This window comes from Aphanomyces astaci, assembly GCF_000520075.1.
Source record: "Aphanomyces astaci strain APO3 unplaced genomic scaffold supercont1.156, whole genome shotgun sequence".
NCBI lineage: Eukaryota > Oomycota > Saprolegniomycetes > Saprolegniales > Verrucalvaceae > Aphanomyces > Aphanomyces astaci.
Genome location: NW_009798419.1, coordinates 1 through 21,515, shown reverse-complemented (window position 1 = coordinate 21,515; position 21,515 = coordinate 1). Strand labels below are relative to the sequence as shown.

At 54.8% G+C, this 21,515-nt stretch overlaps 16 protein-coding genes across 17 annotated transcripts; 10 read left to right on the top strand and 6 right to left on the bottom strand.

Annotated features, from left to right (window-relative positions):
• The first annotated feature begins 52 nt into the window (after positions 1–52).
• H257_18351 (30S ribosomal protein S17) lies at positions 53–424 on the top strand. The gene has a single exon (XM_009847390.1). The coding sequence runs from the start codon at positions 94–96 to the stop codon at positions 334–336; it is 243 nt and encodes an 80-aa protein (XP_009845692.1). The 5' UTR covers positions 53–93; the 3' UTR covers positions 337–424.
• Positions 53–1,456, bottom strand: H257_18350 (hypothetical protein). Its single transcript, XM_009847389.1, has 2 exons — positions 993–1,456; positions 53–940 (listed from the first exon to the last, which is right to left on the bottom strand). Exons 1-2 carry the CDS (start codon positions 1,399–1,401, stop codon positions 534–536), a joined length of 816 nt encoding a protein of 271 aa, XP_009845691.1. The 5' UTR covers positions 1,402–1,456; the 3' UTR covers positions 53–533.
• A 159-nt stretch (positions 1,457–1,615) lies between these two features.
• Positions 1,616–2,992, top strand: H257_18348 (hypothetical protein). Its single transcript, XM_009847387.1, has 4 exons — positions 1,616–1,891; positions 1,953–2,110; positions 2,163–2,336; positions 2,398–2,992. The coding sequence occupies exons 1-4, from the start codon at positions 1,681–1,683 to the stop codon at positions 2,542–2,544; spliced, it is 690 nt and encodes a 229-aa protein (XP_009845689.1). The 5' UTR covers positions 1,616–1,680; the 3' UTR covers positions 2,545–2,992.
• Positions 2,649–2,967, bottom strand: H257_18349 (hypothetical protein; the record flags this gene model as incomplete). The annotated part of the gene is made up of 3 exons (XM_009847388.1): positions 2,649–2,723; positions 2,787–2,889; positions 2,918–2,967. The coding sequence occupies 3 exons, from the start codon at positions 2,965–2,967 to the stop codon at positions 2,649–2,651; spliced, it is 228 nt and encodes a 75-aa protein (XP_009845690.1).
• A 225-nt stretch (positions 2,993–3,217) lies between the features above and the next one.
• Positions 3,218–4,466, top strand: H257_18347 (hypothetical protein). The gene has a single exon (XM_009847386.1). The coding sequence runs from the start codon at positions 3,297–3,299 to the stop codon at positions 4,374–4,376; it is 1,080 nt and encodes a 359-aa protein (XP_009845688.1). The 5' UTR covers positions 3,218–3,296; the 3' UTR covers positions 4,377–4,466.
• A 367-nt stretch (positions 4,467–4,833) lies between these two features.
• Positions 4,834–5,703, top strand: H257_18346 (hypothetical protein; the record flags this gene model as incomplete). Its single annotated transcript, XM_009847385.1, has 1 exon — positions 4,834–5,703. Exon 1 carries the CDS (start codon positions 4,840–4,842, stop codon positions 5,701–5,703), a length of 864 nt encoding a protein of 287 aa, XP_009845687.1. The 5' UTR covers positions 4,834–4,839.
• Positions 5,704–5,939: 236 nt separating this feature from the next.
• On the bottom strand, positions 5,940–7,445 carry H257_18345. Of its 2 annotated transcripts, XM_009847384.1 has the most exons (6): positions 7,274–7,445; positions 6,888–7,217; positions 6,809–6,828; positions 6,434–6,748; positions 6,279–6,387; positions 5,943–6,228 (listed from the first exon to the last, which is right to left on the bottom strand). In XM_009847384.1, exons 1-6 carry the CDS (start codon positions 7,421–7,423, stop codon positions 5,986–5,988), a joined length of 1,167 nt encoding a protein of 388 aa, XP_009845686.1. In that variant the 5' UTR covers positions 7,424–7,445; the 3' UTR covers positions 5,943–5,985. The 2 variants fall into 2 exon arrangements, with proteins under 2 accessions (XP_009845685.1, XP_009845686.1); XM_009847383.1 differs by having other exon boundaries at positions 5,940–6,387.
• A 163-nt stretch (positions 7,446–7,608) lies between these two features.
• On the top strand, positions 7,609–8,213 carry H257_18344 (hypothetical protein; the record flags this gene model as incomplete). Its single annotated transcript, XM_009847382.1, has 3 exons — positions 7,609–7,848; positions 7,908–7,967; positions 8,022–8,213. 3 exons carry the CDS (start codon positions 7,609–7,611, stop codon positions 8,211–8,213), a joined length of 492 nt encoding a protein of 163 aa, XP_009845684.1.
• On the bottom strand, positions 8,214–13,169 carry H257_18343 (hypothetical protein; the record flags this gene model as incomplete). The annotated part of the gene is made up of 7 exons (XM_009847381.1): positions 8,214–9,077; positions 9,178–9,526; positions 9,593–11,234; positions 11,335–11,523; positions 11,850–12,161; positions 12,276–12,594; positions 12,645–13,169. The coding sequence occupies 7 exons, from the start codon at positions 13,167–13,169 to the stop codon at positions 8,214–8,216; spliced, it is 4,200 nt and encodes a 1,399-aa protein (XP_009845683.1).
• Positions 13,170–13,282: 113 nt separating this feature from the next.
• Positions 13,283–13,936, top strand: H257_18342 (hypothetical protein; the record flags this gene model as incomplete). The annotated part of the gene is made up of 1 exon (XM_009847380.1): positions 13,283–13,936. The coding sequence occupies one exon, from the start codon at positions 13,283–13,285 to the stop codon at positions 13,934–13,936; it is 654 nt and encodes a 217-aa protein (XP_009845682.1).
• A 90-nt stretch (positions 13,937–14,026) lies between these two features.
• Positions 14,027–14,257, top strand: H257_18341 (hypothetical protein; the record flags this gene model as incomplete). The annotated part of the gene is made up of 1 exon (XM_009847379.1): positions 14,027–14,257. The coding sequence occupies one exon, from the start codon at positions 14,027–14,029 to the stop codon at positions 14,255–14,257; it is 231 nt and encodes a 76-aa protein (XP_009845681.1).
• An 85-nt stretch (positions 14,258–14,342) lies between these two features.
• H257_18340 (hypothetical protein) lies at positions 14,343–14,906 on the top strand (the record flags this gene model as incomplete). Its single annotated transcript, XM_009847378.1, has 1 exon — positions 14,343–14,906. The coding sequence occupies one exon, from the start codon at positions 14,343–14,345 to the stop codon at positions 14,904–14,906; it is 564 nt and encodes a 187-aa protein (XP_009845680.1).
• Positions 14,907–14,935: 29 nt separating this feature from the next.
• H257_18339 (hypothetical protein) lies at positions 14,936–15,484 on the bottom strand (the record flags this gene model as incomplete). Its single annotated transcript, XM_009847377.1, has 1 exon — positions 14,936–15,484. The coding sequence occupies one exon, from the start codon at positions 15,482–15,484 to the stop codon at positions 14,936–14,938; it is 549 nt and encodes a 182-aa protein (XP_009845679.1).
• A 409-nt stretch (positions 15,485–15,893) lies between these two features.
• Positions 15,894–16,723, top strand: H257_18338 (hypothetical protein). Its single transcript, XM_009847376.1, has 4 exons — positions 15,894–16,111; positions 16,170–16,282; positions 16,343–16,412; positions 16,461–16,723. Exons 1-4 carry the CDS (start codon positions 15,931–15,933, stop codon positions 16,649–16,651), a joined length of 555 nt encoding a protein of 184 aa, XP_009845678.1. The 5' UTR covers positions 15,894–15,930; the 3' UTR covers positions 16,652–16,723.
• Positions 16,724–16,756: 33 nt separating this feature from the next.
• H257_18337 (citrate (Si)-synthase, eukaryotic) lies at positions 16,757–18,355 on the bottom strand. Its single transcript, XM_009847375.1, has 2 exons — positions 18,325–18,355; positions 16,757–18,246 (listed from the first exon to the last, which is right to left on the bottom strand). Exon 2 carries the CDS (start codon positions 18,239–18,241, stop codon positions 16,841–16,843), a length of 1,401 nt encoding a protein of 466 aa, XP_009845677.1. The 5' UTR covers positions 18,242–18,246; positions 18,325–18,355; the 3' UTR covers positions 16,757–16,840.
• Positions 18,356–18,980: 625 nt separating this feature from the next.
• Positions 18,981–21,334, top strand: H257_18336 (hypothetical protein). The gene has a single exon (XM_009847374.1). It carries the CDS (start codon positions 19,021–19,023, stop codon positions 21,190–21,192), a length of 2,172 nt encoding a protein of 723 aa, XP_009845676.1. The 5' UTR covers positions 18,981–19,020; the 3' UTR covers positions 21,193–21,334.
• Positions 21,335–21,515: the final 181 nt, after the last annotated feature.

Here is a 21,515-nt window from a genome sequence, read left to right as displayed (position 1 = left end):
GTGGGAACATCCGGAAAAAGTCGCTCCGATTATCCGGATGCCACTGATTGGGCAGGAAGCGTGGTGCATTTGAACAAGCAGCAGCGGCGAACGATGAAGCCTATCTTTGGGAAGATTGTGAGCGATAAGATGCAGAAGAGCGTCCTCGTCGCCGTCACACGCATCGTGAAGGACCCGACGTACGGCAAGTACTACAAGAAGACAAAGAAGTTCATGGCCCATGACGAAGAGAACACGTGCAACATTGGCGACATGGTGCGCATCAGTCAAACGCGTCCGTTGAGCAAGCGAAAGCGCTGGAATGTTGAGGAGATCTTGAAGAAGGCTGAAATTTAAGGCATCATCCCTATTCATTGTCCATAGCAACATGCATGCGCGTGGAGCAAGTGCATACACTAACGAGAAATCCGTCGTCGCGTCCATGCTAACGTTATGGGTAGTTGATATCACAACATTAGACTCCATAGAGGGGATCCTTTCATGCCAACCACCTTCACAGAGAAACCAGAGTCATGTTGTCAAGTCTCATCGATCTAGAACTCGTCATCTTCGTCCGAGAGGAGTTCGTCCTGCGGTGGGAAGTCGCCGACTTGAACATTGGGAGGTCGAATGAAACCCCCAAACTTGTCGAGGCAGTCGTAATACCGCGTGCCTTTGACACACCCGTTGCCTTTGCCCACAGGTTCATCAAAGACAACGCCGACCCAGTACCCTTCCACTTCCGATGACGCCAACTCGGGCACAACGCCGACGTACGCGACACGACCACGGCGTCCGCCTGGCGTGACTTCGCAGCGCATGCCCACGTCGATACCTTCCACCGTCTCGGGACCGTAGTCCTTCTTGATGCCGCGCAATCCCGCGCCCATGAGGACAGGCGGTTTCCAGTTGGGATCTTTCGCGATTTGCTCCCGCTTGTAGTTGCGCACCGTGTTCGCGCCTATGAATTGCACGATGGTTAACCACGGAGTTCAAGAACGAACAGTCCATACGCTTGTCGTAGTCTTCTTCGCTGATTTCGTACTTCTTGATCAACGACACGTCTTCGAGTCCGCCGCCTTTCGCAAGCGAGAACGGATCGTTGTCTACGACGTGGATCGTCATCCCGTGCTGGACGGGGTAGTACCCGAGCATGCGCCTCTCGTCGTCCATGATCCCGATAACCGTAGACCCACTCTTCAAGACGAGCGTCATGTAATCGGGCTTTGTACCGCAATGCCGGTACACTTTTTCCTTCACTTCGGCCAGCGTCATGTGCATGTCCAAGCGAATGTCCACGATCGTCGCGCGAAGGTTCGAGTGGGTGATGTGAAGACACACCAAGCCATCGGCCACTTCTGTATACTCGTATCCGTCCTTGGCCGTGATGTAGTTCCTCAGTTCCCGCATATCCTGTGCCATCTTCACCCTTCCTCGGGTGAACCTTCCACTAAAATTTCGCGCGATTTGGTTCACGATGCATTAAATTAGTTTCTAGACAATTCGCTTACATTATGTATTCAACTTGAGATTTGCTATTTAATTATTGACCTGAAAGCGCCATCGATTAACCGGATATTTATCCGGAAAGATTGACCCCTGGTTGTCGGTTTCGTTTTCTAATTGTGTTCTCTTGATTCATTTGCCTTTCGCATTATCAAGCAACCTCAGAACGCATCGCCATTTGCGTGTAGAGCTGACATGCGTGGCAACCTCTTCTTGTGGATCACATCCTCGCTATGTGCGTATGTCGCCCATGCCACCAGTACGTCCGGGTTTTGTAACGACCGCAATGCAACCACCCCCGTCGTGAAAGGCGACCAAACGTACATCTGCATCAACATCAACGACCAATACCGCGCTGTGTTTGCTCCTGTCGTGGACCAATACGTTCAGCTGCGGTTGTATGAATGTATGACTACTTGATGCTGCTCGGTGGTGGTGACGACCTGAACCAACCCCTTTGCTTGTAGCGTACACCGATACCCGGATCCGTCCGACCAATTCGTCTGCCGCCGCGTACATGACCATCTCCAGCATGTCGTCTCGATCTGTGTACAAGCAGTACACGACCGCCAAGGGGAAAGCATACCCGATTCTCACCGCCGTTGTGTCGGTCAAGCAGGGCGAGGTTTGTTGGTTCTGTCGTGATCGTAACTATTTACGCTTCTGGGGACTGGTAGGTGCAAGGCATTTCGTGGGATGATGGATGCTATCTCTGCGATTCCACGACATGTGAGGCGAACTTGTATTCAACGCCGGCGATTCCGTTGTACAATTCGGCCTTCGGCGATGGCAGCACATGCTACAAGGAGTCTCCAGAGTGCCTCAACACCACTGGACTGTGCGACCTTGCGGTAGTACCTCGTGCTGAATGCATGAATGGAATGATTGATTGATGGTGTGTGTTGCCATCAGGTATATGTCGGATGGACGGGCACCGATGCCAACGGGAATTACCTCAGCAGCGCCGGCATGCGCATTTCGCAGTTCCAAAAGTACTCTGTGAATTCGTACTTTACCGATTTCAAGACCAAACTGTCATCGCTGTTGCCTCGGTTGTAGGCATGTCAATAAGAGAGAAACCAAAACGAGAGTAGTTCTTGTGTCATCAAGTGTTGGTAGTGCATTTGTGTTTGCGGCAGCGTCATCGACAGCATCGCGGAAGACTAGACGTTGGACTTGTCGACAATCGTACACAGTTTTTCGTCATCGATATTTCGCGGCATCAAGCGCATCTCATCCTACAAGCACATTATTATGACGCTCCTTGTGGAGAATGATTCCGCCAATGTCGGCGTGCGCACCCGGTACAGTGGCTTTGTGTAAGATACATCGTCCGTAGCAGTGTCGACTTGGAAAGTCCGGCCGTTGCGCTCCGAATACTTGCGATAACCCACGCCGCACCATCTTCCATCGCCGTGGCTTCAACACTCACGCGTTCAGCTCGCAGCCGCCGAAGCCATGACTGATGTACGCCCCTGACATGCTTGCCATGCCAGCTTTACAGCGATGAACGCGATATTTCTTCGACGGACACATCCTTCGTACGACCCCTACCCCTATGTAGCCAACCAATGGCATCGATTGATAGTCGTAGCCCGTCGCTGATTCGTCAACTTGTCGGCTGGCGTTTGTGGCTGTATGAATTGGCATTATTTTCGGCACTTTATGGAATGGTGTATGTGAAATTCGCCACTGATACGTTTCAGAATGGTAATTAAAAAACCATTTCTTCCAAAATTTCACGTTTTATGATGCGTTGACAAAGTATACCCTTCCGGTAAAGTAGGCAGCGTCGCCACCACCGCTCCTTGATGCAGTCACTTTCATTTTCGAGTCCCAGAACCCACTTGAGCATGACTTTCGTCTCGTCCTTGTGCGCGCCCGCGCCTTTGGCCGGCTTCTCCCCCTTGAACAAGGCCCGCCGCGTTCCCCTCGCCACGTCCGCGGCGACCGGCAAGACTTGGGATGCTCGCTTTAGCCACGCCGTGCCCCACGATGCGTCGTACTATGCCAAGTGCATGATTGCCGGTGTGTTGTCGTGCGGTGCGACCCACACGTTCATCACGCCTTTGGATGTGGTCAAGTGCAACATGCAAGTGACCCCCGGCAAGTACTCTGGTCTTGTGCAAGGCTTGAAGTTGGTGGCCGCTGAAGAAGGTACGGCCGCGCTCTTCAAGGGGTGGGCGCCTACCGCGATCGGTTACTCTGCCCAAGGGTTCTGCAAGTTTGGCTTCTATGAAATCTTCAAGGATTTCTACTCCACCCTTGCCGGCGAAGAAAACGCGTACACGTACCGTGGCGCGATCTACCTTGCCGGGTCTGCGTCTGCGGAATTCATCGCCGACGTTGCCCTCTGCCCCATGGAAATGGTCAAGGTGAAGGTCCAAACCTCCCCTGCCGGCTCCTTCCCCACCGCCCTTGGCCCTGCCATCGCCGCCATGAAGGCCAACGCCGCCGAAACCCGTTACCCGTTCGGTTCCGTCGTGCCTTTGTGGTCGCGCCAAATCCCGTACACCATGGCCAAGTTTTTCTTCTTTGAAAAGGTCGTGGAAGCGTTCTACACCAACGTGTTCACCGCACCCAAGGAGTCGTACCCCAAGTCCACCCAGCTCGGAATCACCTTCGCGTCTGGTTACATTGCCGGTGTGATCTGCGCCATCGTGTCGCACCCTGCCGATTCGCTCGTGTCCCTTATGGGCAAGGCCGAAAACAAGGGCAAGGCCATGGGCCAGATCGCCAGCGAAACCGGTATTGTCAACTTGGCGACCAAGGGTTTGGGCACGCGTATCATCATGATCGGTACCCTCACCGGTCTCCAATGGTGGATCTACGACACGTTCAAGTCCGTCATGGGCATGGGAACGTCCGGCGGTGCCCCCCCCAAGAAGTAAACACTCTTGTTGTTTCGGGGATATTTAGACGACACATGTTTGATCTAATATATACTATCACAGCTCCGTGGTTGTTATTCCCAATTGGCTCCTAAACGAGGTAGTGTTAGTTAACCCGCCAGGACGGGAGCAATAGCTTAGGTCAAGTACACAACATTAGACTATTCGATTCATGTGGACGTCGAGGTTTATGGTACTGTATTCACTAGAAGATAGATGGATTCCCCCCAAGACAACCTTTCATACAGGTGACTCACCACAACAATGTGATTGGTTGCCCAATGATCTTCCAATCACTCCGATTGGCCAACAAATCGAACATGTCCCCAAAGGTCACAAAGTTGTAAATCTTGGGCATCGTCATGCAAGCACGGATCGAAAGCTCATTTTCCATTCGGCCATCTGCTGTATACATACATCTTCGTGTGCGTCAATCCAATCCTGTCTTTGTGTACTTGCCAACATGAAACTCTCCAAAGTCGCATTGATTGGCCTCCTATTTGTCGTTGCCCGTGTACAAGCTCAAGACCCCCTTCCTGCATCGAATGACACGCCCGTAGTTCAAATCAACGACATCAACTCGTTTGAAACTACATTAGACAACATCGATAAACCTACGCAAGGTGAAGTTGCTGCGGCGGCTGCTGTGGACGCCGGCGCTACGGAGTACCAAGCGGCCGAAATCGCCGATGCCATCGACAACGAAGGCGCCTCGGCTGCGTCCGCGTCCATCGATGCCGGTTTGACCAACTCGCAAGCTGCCGAAGTGATCACGGAAGTGGTGACTGCGTCCGAAGACATCCCCTCGCAAGGCGAAGTGGCTGCTGACGCCGCCGCGGACGTTGGTGCCACCGATGCCCAAGTCGAAGAAATCAAGGATGCCATCGACAGCGGTGCGTCTGCTGCCTCGGCTGCGTTGGACGCCGGCCTGTCGGACGCCCAAACGGCCGAAGTGATTGACCAAGTGACGACCGCCTCGGACGAAATTGCGGACCCCGCCGACGTGGCCGCGGCGGCTGCCCAAGCGGCCGAAATCGCCGATGCCATCGACAACGAAGGCGCCTCGGCTGCGTCCGCGTCCATCGATGCCGGTTTGACCAACTCGCAAGCTGCCGAAGTGATCACGGAAGTGGTGACTGCGGTCGCTGCGTCAGTGGACGCCGGTGCCTCTCCTTCGGATGCTGCGGCGGACGCTGGTCTGTCATCGTCGGCTGTCGCTGCAGTGGATGATATTGTGGACAAGTCGTCCGTGCTACCTTGCACGACGACCCCAACTCCTACTGCTCGACTTCGAGGTGCCTGTACTAGTTCTAGCTTTGCTGCGTAAAACTTAACATGAAGTACTGGTTACATTTGCAAATACTTGTGGTGTTGTGCTGTTTGATGCAACTGTATTGCTGTGTACGAAGGTGGTTACAGCTTGGGTCTACATGGCGTTGTCGACGATGTGTTTCACAATAGAAATGGTCTAAAGTTGTCGTATCATAGATCTACACTTCGTCTTAGGGGCTTGGAATCGTAGAGGTCAAACCTGGCGACAGTGATGCAGACGCTACATTCATCCATGGACGTGGCAGCATGCATATTATATCAAGTAGGAAAAGAAACCTTAGAGAAACGGAAGGGCCTCCCTCAAAAGTGTCCTTTGGTCACGCGGCGACGCTTGCACGAACGCTCGTCGCCGACTGTCGTGGCTGCGGAATGCATAAATCACACTTGCGTAAGTGTACATCCGAGGGACGACAAGGGACACCCAGAGGTCGGTGGGGGTGCAACTGCACGGGACCGCCGTCGACGTGAGCGGGTACTTGTCGAATGATATTCGCGTGACGTGGATGGAGGTGGTGGGGCCCTTGCATCGTAAACACATTCTTGTAACTAGATAACCTCAAACAGTATCACCTGATGGATGCACTGGACCATGTCGCCTTGGCGCACCCCCAGCATTTTCATGTACACGGCCATCTGAATCACGTCATACAGAGGCACGGGGTGGCGGAATTGACGCATTCTACGGGGTATAAAGTCAGAAGATTAGTTGGACTGTAGATTTGAACCTGTTTTTGACTTCGACGAGGATGAGCTCGGTCGACCACGTGTCGTCGACGTCGTTGATGCTCAGCACGTCTGCGACACCGTCGATCATGCCGCAAATGGAGAAATGCTGCCCTGTGCGATGCTGTGAGCCTCCTTCCCCGACGGACGCGGATGATGTCATCTTGTCGACTTCGACTCGTTCAATGAAATGTTCCAATGCGATGGCTTGACGGCAGCCACAAGATGGGAGATCGCCTGTCGTCAGTGCTTTGGCTTGGATGGGGTGCGGAAAGTAGAGGTAGTATAGCTTGTCATTGGTCGAGTGGACACGCACGCTACAAAACATGTATGAGTATATACACAAGGACAATGATGGTGGATAGATGGGGACAAACCCATGCTGGTTTTCGTATAGCTACACAGTCGCATGAATATAGTGACTCCAGGCATGACTAGTTAACAGAAGAAACGTACTTGAATAGCAAGAGACTCGTTGCGCTTGCCGACACTCTGCCACACCTTGGAGGCCAGGCCTTGATGTAAGGTCTTGGCTTCCGCCGTCGTCAACTTGTTCTTCTTGCATGCTTTGTCGATGACACTTTTGGCATTGTCAGACAGGCCAAGCGCGTGATTCACCTTGGCGGTGGTTCGGGTGTCAGTCGTCCATTGAAGGAGGGTGTTCAGGGCGGAGTCGGCGCCGGATTTGCGGATCAGCGCATCAAGCTCGGCGTCTTTCGTGGTCACTTCCATGTGGAGGACACTAGCATCCAATGCCAAGAGGTCGTCCAAGTCCTGGTACAAGAACTATACGAGACAAATAGGTGGTACGTACGCACACTCGATGAAGACAATGCACGCACCTCGAGAAAGTCTTCCACGGGATCCCCATACTCATGTAGCCCAATGATCGCCGCCACCTTGGAAGCAGGAAAACGCAGCTTTGTGGAGCTAATATCATCTCGCATGCTGGCATACACAGTGTCGAGAGTCTCCGCATCCCAGTCCGCCATCTTGCAGAAGCGGCAGCGCGAGGTGTTGGGAATTCTAGGAAACACGATTGATTGGTCCAATCCTAGCCAATCATAGCCGAAAATTCACTCCAAAAACGAATTAACAGTAAATAAAGCACGTATACAAAACCCAAGAGAATGTTGTCGAATTATTATTATTGCGTGATTCCAACATTTTCATTCGAATGGAGAAATGGGCAATCGGCACGGTCCGCGTCCTAACCGCGGCGATCTGCGTCAAGGTGTATGTCGGCGACGTTTTTCTGGGGATGGGTCCTTCGATGGAACCAACCTTGCCTGATCGAGTGATCTTCCTTGTGGAAAAGCTCTCACTGCGCTGGAGACCAGCCACAGTCGGCGACGTCGTCGTGGTATCGTCGCCTACCCGAGCCAACGGCTCGATGTGCAAACGCATCATCGCTATGGTACAAACGAAGTGTATTCGTCGAACCACCACGAACAACGAACAAATATTGGATCTTAGGAAGGACAGTTCGTCAAGCGTCGGCCCCGCTTTGAAGCCGACGCGGAGGAGATCATCGAGGTAGACAACAGATGCAACCACGTGGACTTCCTTCATGCTGCGATGCATCCTTAGGTACCCAAGGGACACGTATGGCTTGAAGGGGACAACGCTACTGCATCCGTGGACTCGAGGCATTACGGACCGATTCCCGCGGCGCTCATTTTGGGACGCGCTTCGTACAAGGTACCCTCGATCGCCACTACAAAGTCTCCAAACCGTTCTGTGCTAGCTTTGGCCATTGTCGGAATTCGCCCAACGCGTTGATTAAATGGTTTGTATTTTTAACATTGCCGACTCGACCACGTCAGTGCCGCCTTGGGCCCACATACCCACACATCGGATACAATACACTCCATGTGTCATGGCCATCACTTGCACGACATGTGGGTGTTCCACGCTCGGTTGGTACGCCAATTGACCTGCCACGACCATGTTGGTGGTGGGCCTTAGTTGTAGGCCGCCGCCGACGGACGTTACTTGTTCCAGCACGTGGATCTGGACAGACAACAACAAAGGCAGGCGACATGTCGGCTGGTTCCCTCGGTCCCTTGGCATCACATGCACGACGACTTGGAAAAACTCGTGCAGGGGCATCGACGTTAGCATTAACGGACTCGCATGCTGCCCCAACGCCACATGCAACGTCCACGGCACGTCCGTCGGCAGCTCATGACGAGGACAGGCACGGATAGTCGTCGTCGTGGTGTCTGGTGTGGGTATGGCGCCACTGGCCCCCGAAGCCGGCGTGGTCCACTTGAATGGGGTATGTACCAACGACGACGGAAGCAGCATCCGCCGCACGCACAGCGGCGGAACTGGCACATTGGCAGCTAGTTCCCCGTCGACATGGACGTGAAAGAGGACGGACGGCGACGGATTCCACAGCTCCGCCACCCACATGGACGAGATATATCCGTCTTGGCCATCCGAGCCCGCCAGGAATAACGGAGCCAACGCTGTGATGCAAACTGCCGGCTCGCACGTGATGGACACGGTGGCGGCGGTTTCCCGATACAGTTTCTCGTGGGTCAGGGAGTGGCCATACAACGCCCGCAGTTGGATCTCAATGGTACACGCGTGGGCACAGTGCACGGTCACGTCCATGGACACACTTGATTGTCCGTCCAACTAGAGTATGTACATTCACACGATTGTTATGAGTACAGTTAAACACGAAAGGTCGTCCAGGTTAGGATCGACAATAAACACTAGGACTTTTGCTTCGTACGTGATCAAAGCCGGGGGGGAGAGAGCATTCGACGTCGACACCACCAGCCACCGTCACCTTGTGGACACCAGCTGAAGAAGACGACGAGTCGGCAGTGTCGAGGAGAAGCGAGTTCACGAGGACGACGGTGGCCGTGCTGGCCTTGGCATGGGACGGCGGCATGTGGACCACGATCGTCATGTCCATGAACAAATGCGATGCGCACAAGCCCGACGGGTTGATCACGTCGACAGACACGCGGTGGAGTTGGTGTTGGAACATGGACGACGCGGTTGCTGGTGACGCACGGAACGTCAGTGTCGGCAGGGCGGGGACAATCTCCAGCACCACCGGACGCTCCAACTTGTACCTAGGTTGAGAAACACAACGTCATCCATCACACGAGCGCGAGCGACACTACGATGTACGTACGTACCGAAGGGTTTGATGCTTGAGTCGCAAGAGACACCCCAGGACGACCATCGGTCCGATGTGCGTGGGCCGGACGGTGAGCCGGGTAGTTCTGTTGGACTGCCGGGGGGTCAACTGGAGCACTACGGGGGGGCACTGCGCTTTGATCGTCGAGCTGTCGTCCGGATCTCCTTGAGCGACCCACGCCGCCACGTGGGGGAACAGCACGTCGATATCGGTGGGGTTGTGCACCACCATCTCGAGGTCGATCGAAGCGTGCACGGGGTACATGGTATCGTTTTCATCGTCGGTGGTGGTGTTGTTGTTTATGGCATCTCCTTTGGCTTGAAACGGATTGTAGAAAAACGTCGAGGGGTTGGGTGGAGGAGCGGTCGACTTGCGTTGCACTGCTCGGAGCACCGCGTCCAGCCGCCGAAGGCCACTTGTGGTCGTCGCGTGGGCGTTGGACGTTGGCACGGCACGTCGCCCCACTTGAAACCGTTCAATGCGAACGAGACCATTGCGTTTCGTTAACGGCAGGTCGATCCTCGACTTGGTCGATGACGTGTCGTCGTGCAGCAAGCGCCAGCATGCATGTTGCCATTCTTGGACGGGATTTGTCCACTGTGTGGTCGTGTCGGAAGATGGATGCTGCTTGATCGATGGAGTAGTAGTAGCAGTGGAGTCAACTGGTATGTGAGTTGTTGGCTGTGGGGACGACTGGCCAGCAGCGACATCGGACGCGTCAAAGAAAGCCGAGGACGAAGTCGACGTGTTGGAGAGGACGGCGGACATCAACTGCCGGGGGGTGGACAAGAGCAGTTGTCGCGGGGTCGTACTTCCGGACGACGGAGGGGGGGAGGGATTGGTGCCCGTGGTGGATGTGAGAAGGGGCAGGTGTTTGAAGTAACTGGACGACAACAGCGACGACGAATTGCTATGTTGCAACAACATCACAGCTGCCTTCTTCACTTCTTTCTCCATGCTGGGCGGCGGCGTGGCGTACACCGTAGGGGCCGTGTGCAGTCCTCCCCTAGTGAGAGGCGTCTTCAACGCGCCGGTCGTGTCCACCACGTGGATGTGCAAGGTCGCAGAGAACACTGGCTCGTTCCACGCGGCACTCCCTGCGGCGGCGTCACCAGATGCGGTTATGGCAGTGGGATCATGCACGAGCAAATCGAGCAACGCCAACGTGTGCGTGGCCACTTCGTGGGGTCGGTGGAGTTTTCGAGCGAGCCCAATCACGTGTCGAAGCACGTAGAACCGCAGTCGGCTCCACCCCACCACAGCAACAACCGGCCCTCTCTCTTTGTCCGATGCGTTTCCACTGCTTTGTGGGTTGTGTATCGGGGTAGAGAGGCCATGGAGGACTTGTTGGACGAGCACATATGCAGCATGCAGGTCCATTGTCGGCGAAGAGGACGATGATATCATGCGAGATCGACTGCGGAGACACAACAAGGCGCTGGCATCGAGGACGTACAGCAGTTCTTTCCGCGTGTATCCAATGCGCCGGCACTGTCGAGCCACGGCCAACACGTGCTTGATGGACACTTGAGATGACGTGTGGCTGCTCGGGAATGGCTCGGCGTTGCGGACGCCAAGAAGCAGCAGGCGATGGTGGGTCTCGATGCACAGTCGTCGGATCCATTCGGCTTCGTCGGCGCCTACAGACAGAATTCACTCATAAGCATATGGACGTTACGCTGAAGCCATGATGGAGATGTGAAACAGCAGCAACATGGAGATTGTCGTGTGAACATGTACGTTGAAGGGGATGACGGCGGTTGCCGCCTCGACCGCCGACGAGATCGTCGTCGACCAACTCGGTATAATACCATCCCATGGCTGTCACGAGGTTTGCTTCGAGCGCGACGCACCCCACTTTGGCATACCATGCGATGGCTTCGGACGCTTTTTCGATCATTTCCACGTTCAACTTGACACCGTTCCCCCCTACCACGGCCTTGTCACCTCATATGCTTCAAATAGAATATTGTGCTTGTCGCCGAAATTTGCTAATTGTTGAAATACTAGGAAGTCCAGCAAAGCAGTATGATTGGATACAAAGAATCAAGGTGGTAATATGATTGGATAAATAAAGGAAAGAATGGTCCCAAAGATACCTTTTCAACTTAAGATATCATATTTCCCAAGTCTGCGATAACCAACCACCGCCAGAGGAAATTAAAAGTAGAACACACAATATATATATATATATATATCACAAACCATATAGAACACACAATATATATATATATCACAAACCATACAGTTCGTACCTTTCTGCCTCTGCATGGTCAAGTAGAGCGCAGTGACGTAACCTTCCAAGGCGGCACCGAGCCAGAGTCCGTCGGCGGGATTGGTGCCGGACTTTGGCGCGCTTTTCTTTTCATCGTCGCGCAAGCCGTCGATGGCGGTCGTGTAGTAGTCGACCGCGTCCGGCACGCACCCGACCACGAGCGCGTAGTCGGCGACCAGCTTTTCTTGGCGCGATCGATTGGATCGCGGCATTTGCTTGCGACTCACAAGAGTGTGTGTGGTACAAACGTTTCTTTCACTCAAGTCCATTGCCGACGCCGTCGTGGTGACTCCTACACATGACCAGTGGAAATATGAGGGTTTGTGTGTCCAAACTAGGTGTGGGTTTCGTAGGCATCACTTGATTATACACATACTCTCTCTCTCGAACGAGGTATGGGACGGACCTGAAGGCCGTGGAAGCAACGTCGAGTTGCCAGAGCCCGTGCGCAAGGCGGCAGGCGTCGACATACCAGACGAGGTGCCGAGAAACGCAGGGGAGTGGATGGGTGCTGCTGCTGCTGCTGGGTATGGGGACGTGGTGGCAGGAGGGTCCACTTGTGTACTTAGGAGTCCGAATCCGGATTCAGACAGATCCGCAGACGGCACGATGGCGGCCCCGGCTTGCTGCTGGTGCTGTCGTAACACCCCCCGGACTGTGCTTTCCAGCGACATCAAGATGGTGACGGTCATGGCATCGAGCACAACTTGCAAATGCAAACTAACCTAGTTCATCAAGACGGTCAGGATATGGGTGAGGTACGATGGCGACGTACAGTAGTGTGACCGTCGCTGAGCGGGGCCGCCAGCGGAAACATGACAAGGTCGTCCAACGCTGACACATCCTCGAGCGTGCCAGCGCCAAAGGCATGTTCGAACGCATAAACCTTTTGGATGATGGCGCTGGGGTATTTCAAGGCCGCGCGTTTGAAATCGGCGTACGCGTCGCGCAAATCCGCGGTGCTGGGGCAATGACATAGCCCGATCACCCCTAACGGACGGTTCCATGCATGCACTTCGTCGCACGACGCCGATGACAACGTGGACGATGATGATGCCTGCGACAAAGTATCTTCGAAGCGATACACGATGGATGTCGTGCTATCCCATGATAGGGCTCGGAAAGGCGACAACTCGGCACTGTACCCGCCCGGCCTAGTGAGGCTGCTCATAGGGATCACCGCCGACGCCTGCAGCATCCTGATGCCTTCCATGTACATGTGGCGTGGAATGTTGCCGACTGGCATGACATAGACGAGAATTTGGCTGTTCCTTGAAAACCCATGGCTCGTCGCGGTCATCGAAAGGACCGCCGCTGCTACCTATGTGGACTGTCTCGAGATTGAAATCAAATTCGACGATCCATGTTCCGGATAACTAGTGAGGATTGCATCCGGATATTTCGACTAGTAACATGGCGCTGGCGGCAGAATCGACCCTTGGTTCGGCGCTCGAAGCGGTGGACGTGACGCTCAAGGATGATGATGTGCTGTATGCCAAGCATATTCTAGACGCGGAGAAACATCGTGAAAGAGCACAAGCAATGGCTAGAGCAGAACATCAAGCACGAAGCGTCGAGAACGCCTACAAGCGGTCGGTCCACGACGCGATGGTACAATATGAGCGCGAGTGCGCGCAGTTGAAGAAGACCATGGTGGACGACATTCTTGCAGAGCTCAAGCTCTTGCGGGACAACCGCGATGGTGTGAGTTTGGTGCGGAAAGGGTTGGCGCGGTCTGCGCGATCCAGTCGGGCAAATGTGACGTACACCGAAGAGCCAGACATCGACGGTGTGCAGACACTGGCGTCTAGCTCCGCCGCAGAATTCACATCAACCACGCCCACTTCATCGGCCTTCCACGTTACATTGTCATCCACGAGACAAAAGCCACCACCCAAGTCCTTTCGATTGACTGGCGCATTGGATCCGTTCCTTGTCCCGCCGGTGTCTGCCGCCATTGCCCATGACGATATTCAAAGCATCCTCCGAGCTACGTATTCCTCTGCTGCAGAAACTCGCAATGCCCTCCAACAACCTCCCAGAATCCTTCTGCCTACTAGTCTATAAATACTGCAGAACCCTCCCACGCCAGTTAAGGATAATAATACCATCAACTTGTCTGTAAGTTCACCATCTCCAAGCGACAACGACGACGACATGGACAGTAGAGACGCCGCCGCGGTGGACTCTGCCGATGTGGTCATGGCGGCTCCCGCCACTCCCCCTCCAGCCACTTCTTCGTTTTCTTGCACGACTCTGTTCTCGTCCAACTTTGTCCAGCGGGTCCTCTCCGCGTCGGTGCTGGCGCCATCCGTCATCTATTTTATCCTAACTGGTTCCAATACAGCTGTGCTGACTTTGGGCGCCGCTGTCGTGTCGATCTTTTGAGTTCTCGTGGCTGTCGCTTCGTATCCAACACAGCGGCCTGTCCAACTACCTCGCGTACCTCGATGCCCACCCCTTGGACGACCCCATGAGCTTTGCGACAGCGGCGCAGAACACAGCCTTCGCCCGTCCGTTCAACGAATCGCATTGCGCCGTCTCAGCCGTCACCCGTTGTGTGTTCAGCCACACCTCCTCCTCCAATGCTACCACGAAGGTGGCATGTAGGGAGCGGATTGTAGCAGGTACCCTCAGCATCCTGTTTGCCGCCTCGGCTATGGGCGTCGTGTGTGCTCTCATGCTAGCCCAAAGCGTTCACGAACCCATCTTTCTCGTCCATGTCGGGGCCAGCGCCTTGATCGCGGGCGTGTGCGCCGGACTCACCCCCACGTCGTTCGACGCTGCCGTGCTACTCGTGCAGGTCGTGGCGTTCTCCATGGCAGTGCTCAACAGCTGCTTCTGCAGCAGCCGACCCAACACGAACTGCTTCCTGCTTCTGGACTCTGCCACTGCCATGAGTATTGTGTTTGTGCCCATGGCCGTCCTCCGCATGCATCAGCACGCCCACGTCGTGTCCGCCGCCATCTGCCTCGACCTGGTCGGCCTCCTCTACATCCCCATCACGTTTCGCATGCTCATGAGCAAACTCGGGTAAACTCCATCGGGACAAGAGATCGCCATGCGCTACCTCTTTATCGTGTGGGGCTGTGACACTGGCGCGTACGTGACGGGTAAGTTGCTGACCAAGCGTAAGTACAAGTTTAGTCGACGCAGCAAGCTGGCACCGCTCATCTCGCCCAAAAAGGACGTCGAGGGGACCGTGGGCGGCGTGGCGCTGGCCGTGGCTGCGTCGTGTGTCGCCAACGCTGGCTTCGTCGTGGACAGGCAGCGCGTATGGTGATTACATTCATTCCCAGCTCGACTCGGCCACGGCCCACTGGCAGCTCGCAGTGTTTGCACTTGTCGGCGCGTGTTTCTCCACGTAGAACACTGTCGATGATGATAGAGATACAGTTTAAGGTATAAACGTCCCATGCAGAAATGGCGATTTGTTTGCCAGTTTGCTGAAGCGCTTGGCCGGTGTGAAGGACACCGGTCGGCTGATCCCTGGCCATGGTGGTAGGCTCTTGACGTGACCAGGGGAAGGATGCAATTCCTGACGTCACGGTCGATATGTGTAGGCATGCTGGATCGAGTGGACGGGCTTATCTTCATGTCGGACATCTTGGCCATCTTTCACCGCGCATATGTTTCCCTCGCTGTACGAAATCGACAAAAAGTACAAGGTCGCCAACGACATGGTGTTTCTCTCCAACAAAGACCAGCTGTGGCTCTTGGAGGCAATCTCTCGAGGCTTGGCGAAGTCTCCTTAACACATGCACAAGTTGAATGCCTAACTTTATGGAAACATCTTGATCGATTTCGCCTGGGATGATGACGTCGAATATGGCCAATCCGATGCTGCCACGACGAAACTTTCCACACGACTAAGACTCTATGATCTCATACAGATAAAATAAATATTCAATACAAAAGATGTATTGTTAAACTCTAAACAGTATATTAATTTTGAACAGTGGAATAGAATTAGAATGGTTCGGTTATTATTTGTACTAGTTTTAGTATACTTTGTATGCTATCTTATCAAGTGAAGGTGCATACAATTCCAATCATAAGCAATGGAGGACACCCGCAGCAGCCGACCGGCGGCGTCGTCGCAGTTCATCTTGCCGTACACGCACAATCCCTTCGTCTTTCCCTTCAAACCCGCAAACGATGTCGGCAAGGAAGCGCCGACCTTCTTGCCCTTGTATCCTGGCGAGACGTGCGTGTCCAAGGTGATCTTGTCCAGTGCGATTGGTAACAATTCCTCCGATCCCATTCTCTTGGTAGCTAACCACTCACGACGTATGTCTAGGCTACACTCTTGGTGTGGCGATGGGCGCCTTGTTGAGTTCTTACGAAGCCATTGCGCCTCCCATCCCCGTGCCCGGGCAACGCGTGATGCCCAAGGTTCCGTTCCGCGAATCCGTACGGCATGCATGCTGGCTTCCTACCTGCGATCATCTTATCGACTTGTGTCATGTGTAGTTGCAAGCGTCGCGACGGTTGATTTCAGAGAAGAGTTTCTCATGGGGTCGGAATTTCCTCCTCTTTTCAGGTATGTTCCCCAGTCCAATGCCATCCTCCTCACGTGGCCATCTTCCAGCCATGACGTCGGGATTGGAGTGCCTTGTGAGCAAAGGCCGCGGCCGACACGATACCACCAGCGTCGCACTCGCAGGCTGCGCCACCGGCGCGACTCTGGCGATGGGTCAAGGGCCCATGATGCAGTGCGGGTCATGTGTCCTCCTCGCGGCTTTCTCGGCAGGCATGGAGCAGTTCATGCACAACGATTAACCATCATCCCCCATCAATAGTAGTATACACAAACATCCGCTGAATGAATGTACCTACATTCTACTCTTCCCATCTTCGTCATGCCAACACACAATACAGTACACATCCATCGACACTGGAGTTGCATTATCCTGCTGCATACATACATATCTGTCAACGTGGTTCTCGTCCTTGGTCTCATCGCTCTATTTACTTTTGCTTGGCGAAATGTTCGTTGATCCATTCCGACGTGACGGACTTGGGGCGTTCCAACGGCAGGCCCAACGCGCGGTCCCAGAACAGCTGCGACAGCACACCCATGGCGCGCGACACACCAAAGAGCACCGTGTAGTAGTTCTTCTCGGTGAGGCCGTAGTGGTACAGCAGCACGCCGCTGTGCGAGTCGACGTTTGGGTACGGATTCTTGGTCTTGCCGTGTTCAGTCAAGATGCCTGGCATCACTTGGTAGATGGTTTCCACGATCTGGAAGAGCTCGTCGTTGGGCATGTGCTTTAACGCAAACTCGCGCTGGCACGAGTAGCGAGGGTCCGTCTTGCGGAGCACGGCGTGGCCGTAGCCGGGAATGACCTTGCCGGCGTTGAGCGTGTCCCACGCGAACTTGGTGATCGTTTCCTTGTTCACGGGCAAGTTCTTGGACTTGAACTCGTCGTGGAGGTCCATAATCCACCCAAGCACTTCTTGGTTGGCAAGGCCGTGCAACGGACCCGCCAACGCGTTCAAGCCGGCGGCCACTGACAGGTACGGGTCCGAGAGGGTGGATCCAACCAAGTGGGTGGTGTGAGCGCTGGCGTTCCCGCCTTCGTGGTCGCTGTGGATGACCAAATACAACCGCATCAACTCGTCGAAGTCTTGGCTGTCGTGGCCCAACATGCGCGCGAAGTTGGCAGAGTAATCCAACGACGAGTCGTACTTGATGTCCAAGCACTCGTCAAAGTACGTGGAGCGGTAGATGGTGGCGGCGACTTCGGGGATGCGCGCGATCAAGTTGAGCATGTCTTCGTACGTGTGTTCCCAGTACGTGGACTTGTGGATGCCTTCGGCGTACTTCTTTTGGAACACACTTTCGGTGTTCATGGCCATGACGGCGATGGAAAATTGCGTCATGGGGTGGGTGCCCTTGGGCAGGTCGCACAACATTTGCTTGACGTGCGCGGGGATCTTGGAGCGCGAATGCAATTCCTTCGTCAAGCCGTCGACTTGTTCACGGGTGGGGATTTCACCGGTCAAGAGCAACCAGATCAGACCTTCAGGCATGGGTTCACCGCCTTCGATGTACGTGGGCAGCTTCTTCTGCAAGTCCGGGATCGTGTGGCCGCGGAAGCGGATGCCTTCTTCCGAGTCCAACAACGAAGTCTCCCACAACATGCACTTGACATCACGGGCACCACCGATGCATTGATCGACAGTGACGTTGCCCAAGGACTTGTTGCCATGTTCGGCCTTCAACTTCTTCAACGCTTCTTGGCGACGGGGAATTTGTTCCTTCAACACTTCGTACAACGAAGCGGACGACGACGAAAACGCGGCCTTGGACGTGACCGACGTGGTCACTTTCGAGCTGATGACGCGACGAAGGGTAGATGCGAACATGATGTCTACGTATAACAGCAGCACCACATCATGTATTAGTCTCATGCGTGTCCTTCACGGCCGCCTACGCGGTATGTTACTACCTTGCAAAGCTTTTTCCACGAACCGGAAAATCCAAAAGTGTGGTGGTGGCGACGGAAAAACCAGGGGTGGGGGGGAACTACCCTCGACAATCAATGGCGAAAAAAATCTTTTTCCACACAAAGTGTGTTTTATACTCCTTGGGTAATACAAATACCAAGGTAATACAATAAAAAAATGCACAAAACTATTTTTGGACGCTGAATGTCGCAAGCGCCACATCGAATTCGAGAGTCGCGTCGAGGTCCCACGCCCTCCGCATCCGGCCTGTGGGACGTCGACCAGCGCCCGTGCACGAAGCTAAAGAGTGGGCTTATACATGTATTTCTTCTTGGAATTCCTCTCGCCCGCCCGCAGGCTTACACTGTTATACCTTTAGATAGAAATACGGTGATCGTCGCATGAGTTCTGCAAGATACAAGGAAATACCCGTCAACAACGTCACAACACTGCACGGTGATGTCACTAAATCGCAGGGGCAAGGGTTCCGGATAAACAGGACTATCCGGACCAGTATATTTCGAAGTACCTCCCACAATGGATACATTCGATAAAACCTGTACGAATAAATAACGTTGCGTTTTACCTGGTTCCAAATGGGAATGCTATGGGTTAAAAGCCCTTAAGGGTAAAAGCATGTTTGTTTAACGCAATTGTCGGGGGATCTTGCCACTTTAGAGTTGTTGCTTCGCCCGCCGATGAAGCTACGTGGGCTGCAGATGCTGCCAGCCAGTGCGGCGATGGTGATAGCCCTATTAGGGCTGCTTGAGCATGGAAGTGGCGTGGAAGCAGGCGCGGTCACGACCGGCGTGCCACAGAACCCGACGGTTCCTGGTGGGGAATGCGTGCGCATGTTCCATTCCAAGGGCGACGTCGGGTGCTTTAGCTTGGACAAGGACGGGAGCCGCGCGCGCCTTGTCAGTGTCACATCAGCGGACGCGTTCCATCACGACAAGTTGAAGGAGAACAGCATCGTCCTCTTGCCCGACTCACTGTTCTCGACGGAGAACGTGGCCAAGTTGAACGGCGCGTTCATCAAGGGCTTGCTCGTGTACCCGACGTCCTCGTCATCTACCTCGTTCAACTACGAGTCCACGCACCCCCAGGGGAAAGGCACGGTGGATGGCGGGCTCAACCCTGTCTTTGGCGAGTACGCTTGGAACCCATCCGGGCGTGGTGTCATGTCGGCGAGCTTGCCGTACCCGGTGGTCGAAGTCGCGAGCGAAGCTAAGGCCGCGGAATTCCTCGAACTCGCGCGTAAGAACGAACGTGCGCCCGTCGAGTCGACGTTTGGCGTCGTGTACCGAGGTGCGATGGCGTACTACTTTGGGCCGGCCAAGATGGATTCGATCTCGTGTTTGAGCTTCAAAAATATCTACGGCAACCGCAGCCCCAAGTGCCTGCCCGTAGGTGGCCAGAGTTCATGGGGTGTGAAAGGCGACTTGAGCGTGTCCAAGCCGGTGGTCATCGCGATGGCGTCGATGGACACGAACGCGTTCTCCCACGTGTACGCGCCTGGCGCGAACGCCGGCGCGTCCGGCCTCGTGGCGCTGCTGGCGGCTGCGGACGCCCTCAAGACCATTCCGAGCTCGGCACTCAAGAAACACATTGTGTTTGCCGCGTTCCAAGGCGAGTCGTACGGGTTTGTAGGCTCTCGACGGTTCCTCTCGGACATACAACAAGCCAAACAAACGCCCAAGGGCTGCGCCGCCCCGATTTTGGCGTCGACGCCGTTCGGAACATCCCATTGCGCCAGCCCCATCCGCTCAAGTCTCGCCTTTGCCGATCTGTCGCTGGACGCCATTGACATCGCCATCCAAGTCGATCAAGTCGCGGTGGCGGACAAGGGGTTCTTTATACACCCAAACAACCCCAAGACCAGCTCGTCCGAGTCCCTCGTGGATGCCCTAGTCAACGCGCCGTCGGCCAAAGGTCGCGTGCAGCCGTCGACGGCCGCGTCCGCCGTGCCCCCGGGCCCCCTCGTTTCGTTTTTGAACGACCGCGAGTTCGGCAATGCATCGCTCGTGTCGGCGGTGCTGTCTGGCTACGACGCGTCATTTCCGGACAATTACCACAGCCGATGGGACACCAACACCTCGGACACCGCCGCCGCCGCCAACATTGCCCAAGCCGCGCAGGTGCTGGCGGAAGCGTTGTTCGCGTCGTCGGCCGCCGTGCCCGGCTCGGAACTCCTCGCATCCATCGCCGTCAACGCCACGCTCGTGAGCTCGTTGTGGACGTGCATCAGAACGCAGTGGAACTGCCCACTGCTGCAAGCGTACTCCAAGCCGGCGGTGGCGACCATGAACGAGTATCTGTCGTTTACGCCGGCGTCGGCCCCGTCGTTTGTCGAGCCTGTAACACTGTATACGAGCGTGTACTCGGACAACCGGATGCCGACGATCCGGCTCAACAAGTCGTATGTTGTCGCAGATTTGGCCGACACCAAGTGGGACGACGCGTTCAAAGTCAACTTGTATCCGAACGCGTACGAGACGTTCACTAGGGCGTTCCTGGCGTCGGCACTGCGAGATGTGGACCCGCAAGCCAAACCATGCGTTTCGAACAAAGACTGCACTGATAACGAGTGTGTGTACCCCGGCGTGTGCACAGCGCGCCGCGCCTACTTTCACGATGCGCTGTCACCCGGCCTCAAGCGCGAACCGACGGTCGGCTTGTACGAAGTCCTGGACAAGAGCATGCCGCTGTGGACGGAACCGAATTGGGTCACGCTCGGCACGTTTGTCTACCCCGACCCGGGCACCACCATCGGGTATGTCACAATTGGCGTCGGCGTCGTGTCGGCGGCCGTGGGGTATGTGCTGGCCAGTCGCTTCGTCGCTCATTTCCGCAAGCAAAAGCTGCTATAAGAGTATAATGCAGGGGAGATCCTTCAGTGGATTGATACTAGTACAAGTGAAGAATAAGTATAACCGTTGATAGCCACCATAATAGCCGATCAGTGCAGAATGAATGGCTATGGGGTGTGTATCCAGAAGAGGGGACATGTCGGAGTTTTTCACTTGGGATATCATGCTCGCATGGACATTTGTCTGGACAAAGCGTCGCGGAACTTAACGGACGTGTTTAGTTGACTTGTAGGATGATTTCCAATGCGAAAGGAATGGTGGTGCATACGTCAGGTCCGTTGAATGCGCAGAGAGCCCTCCTGGAGGTTCATGTACAGTACAGT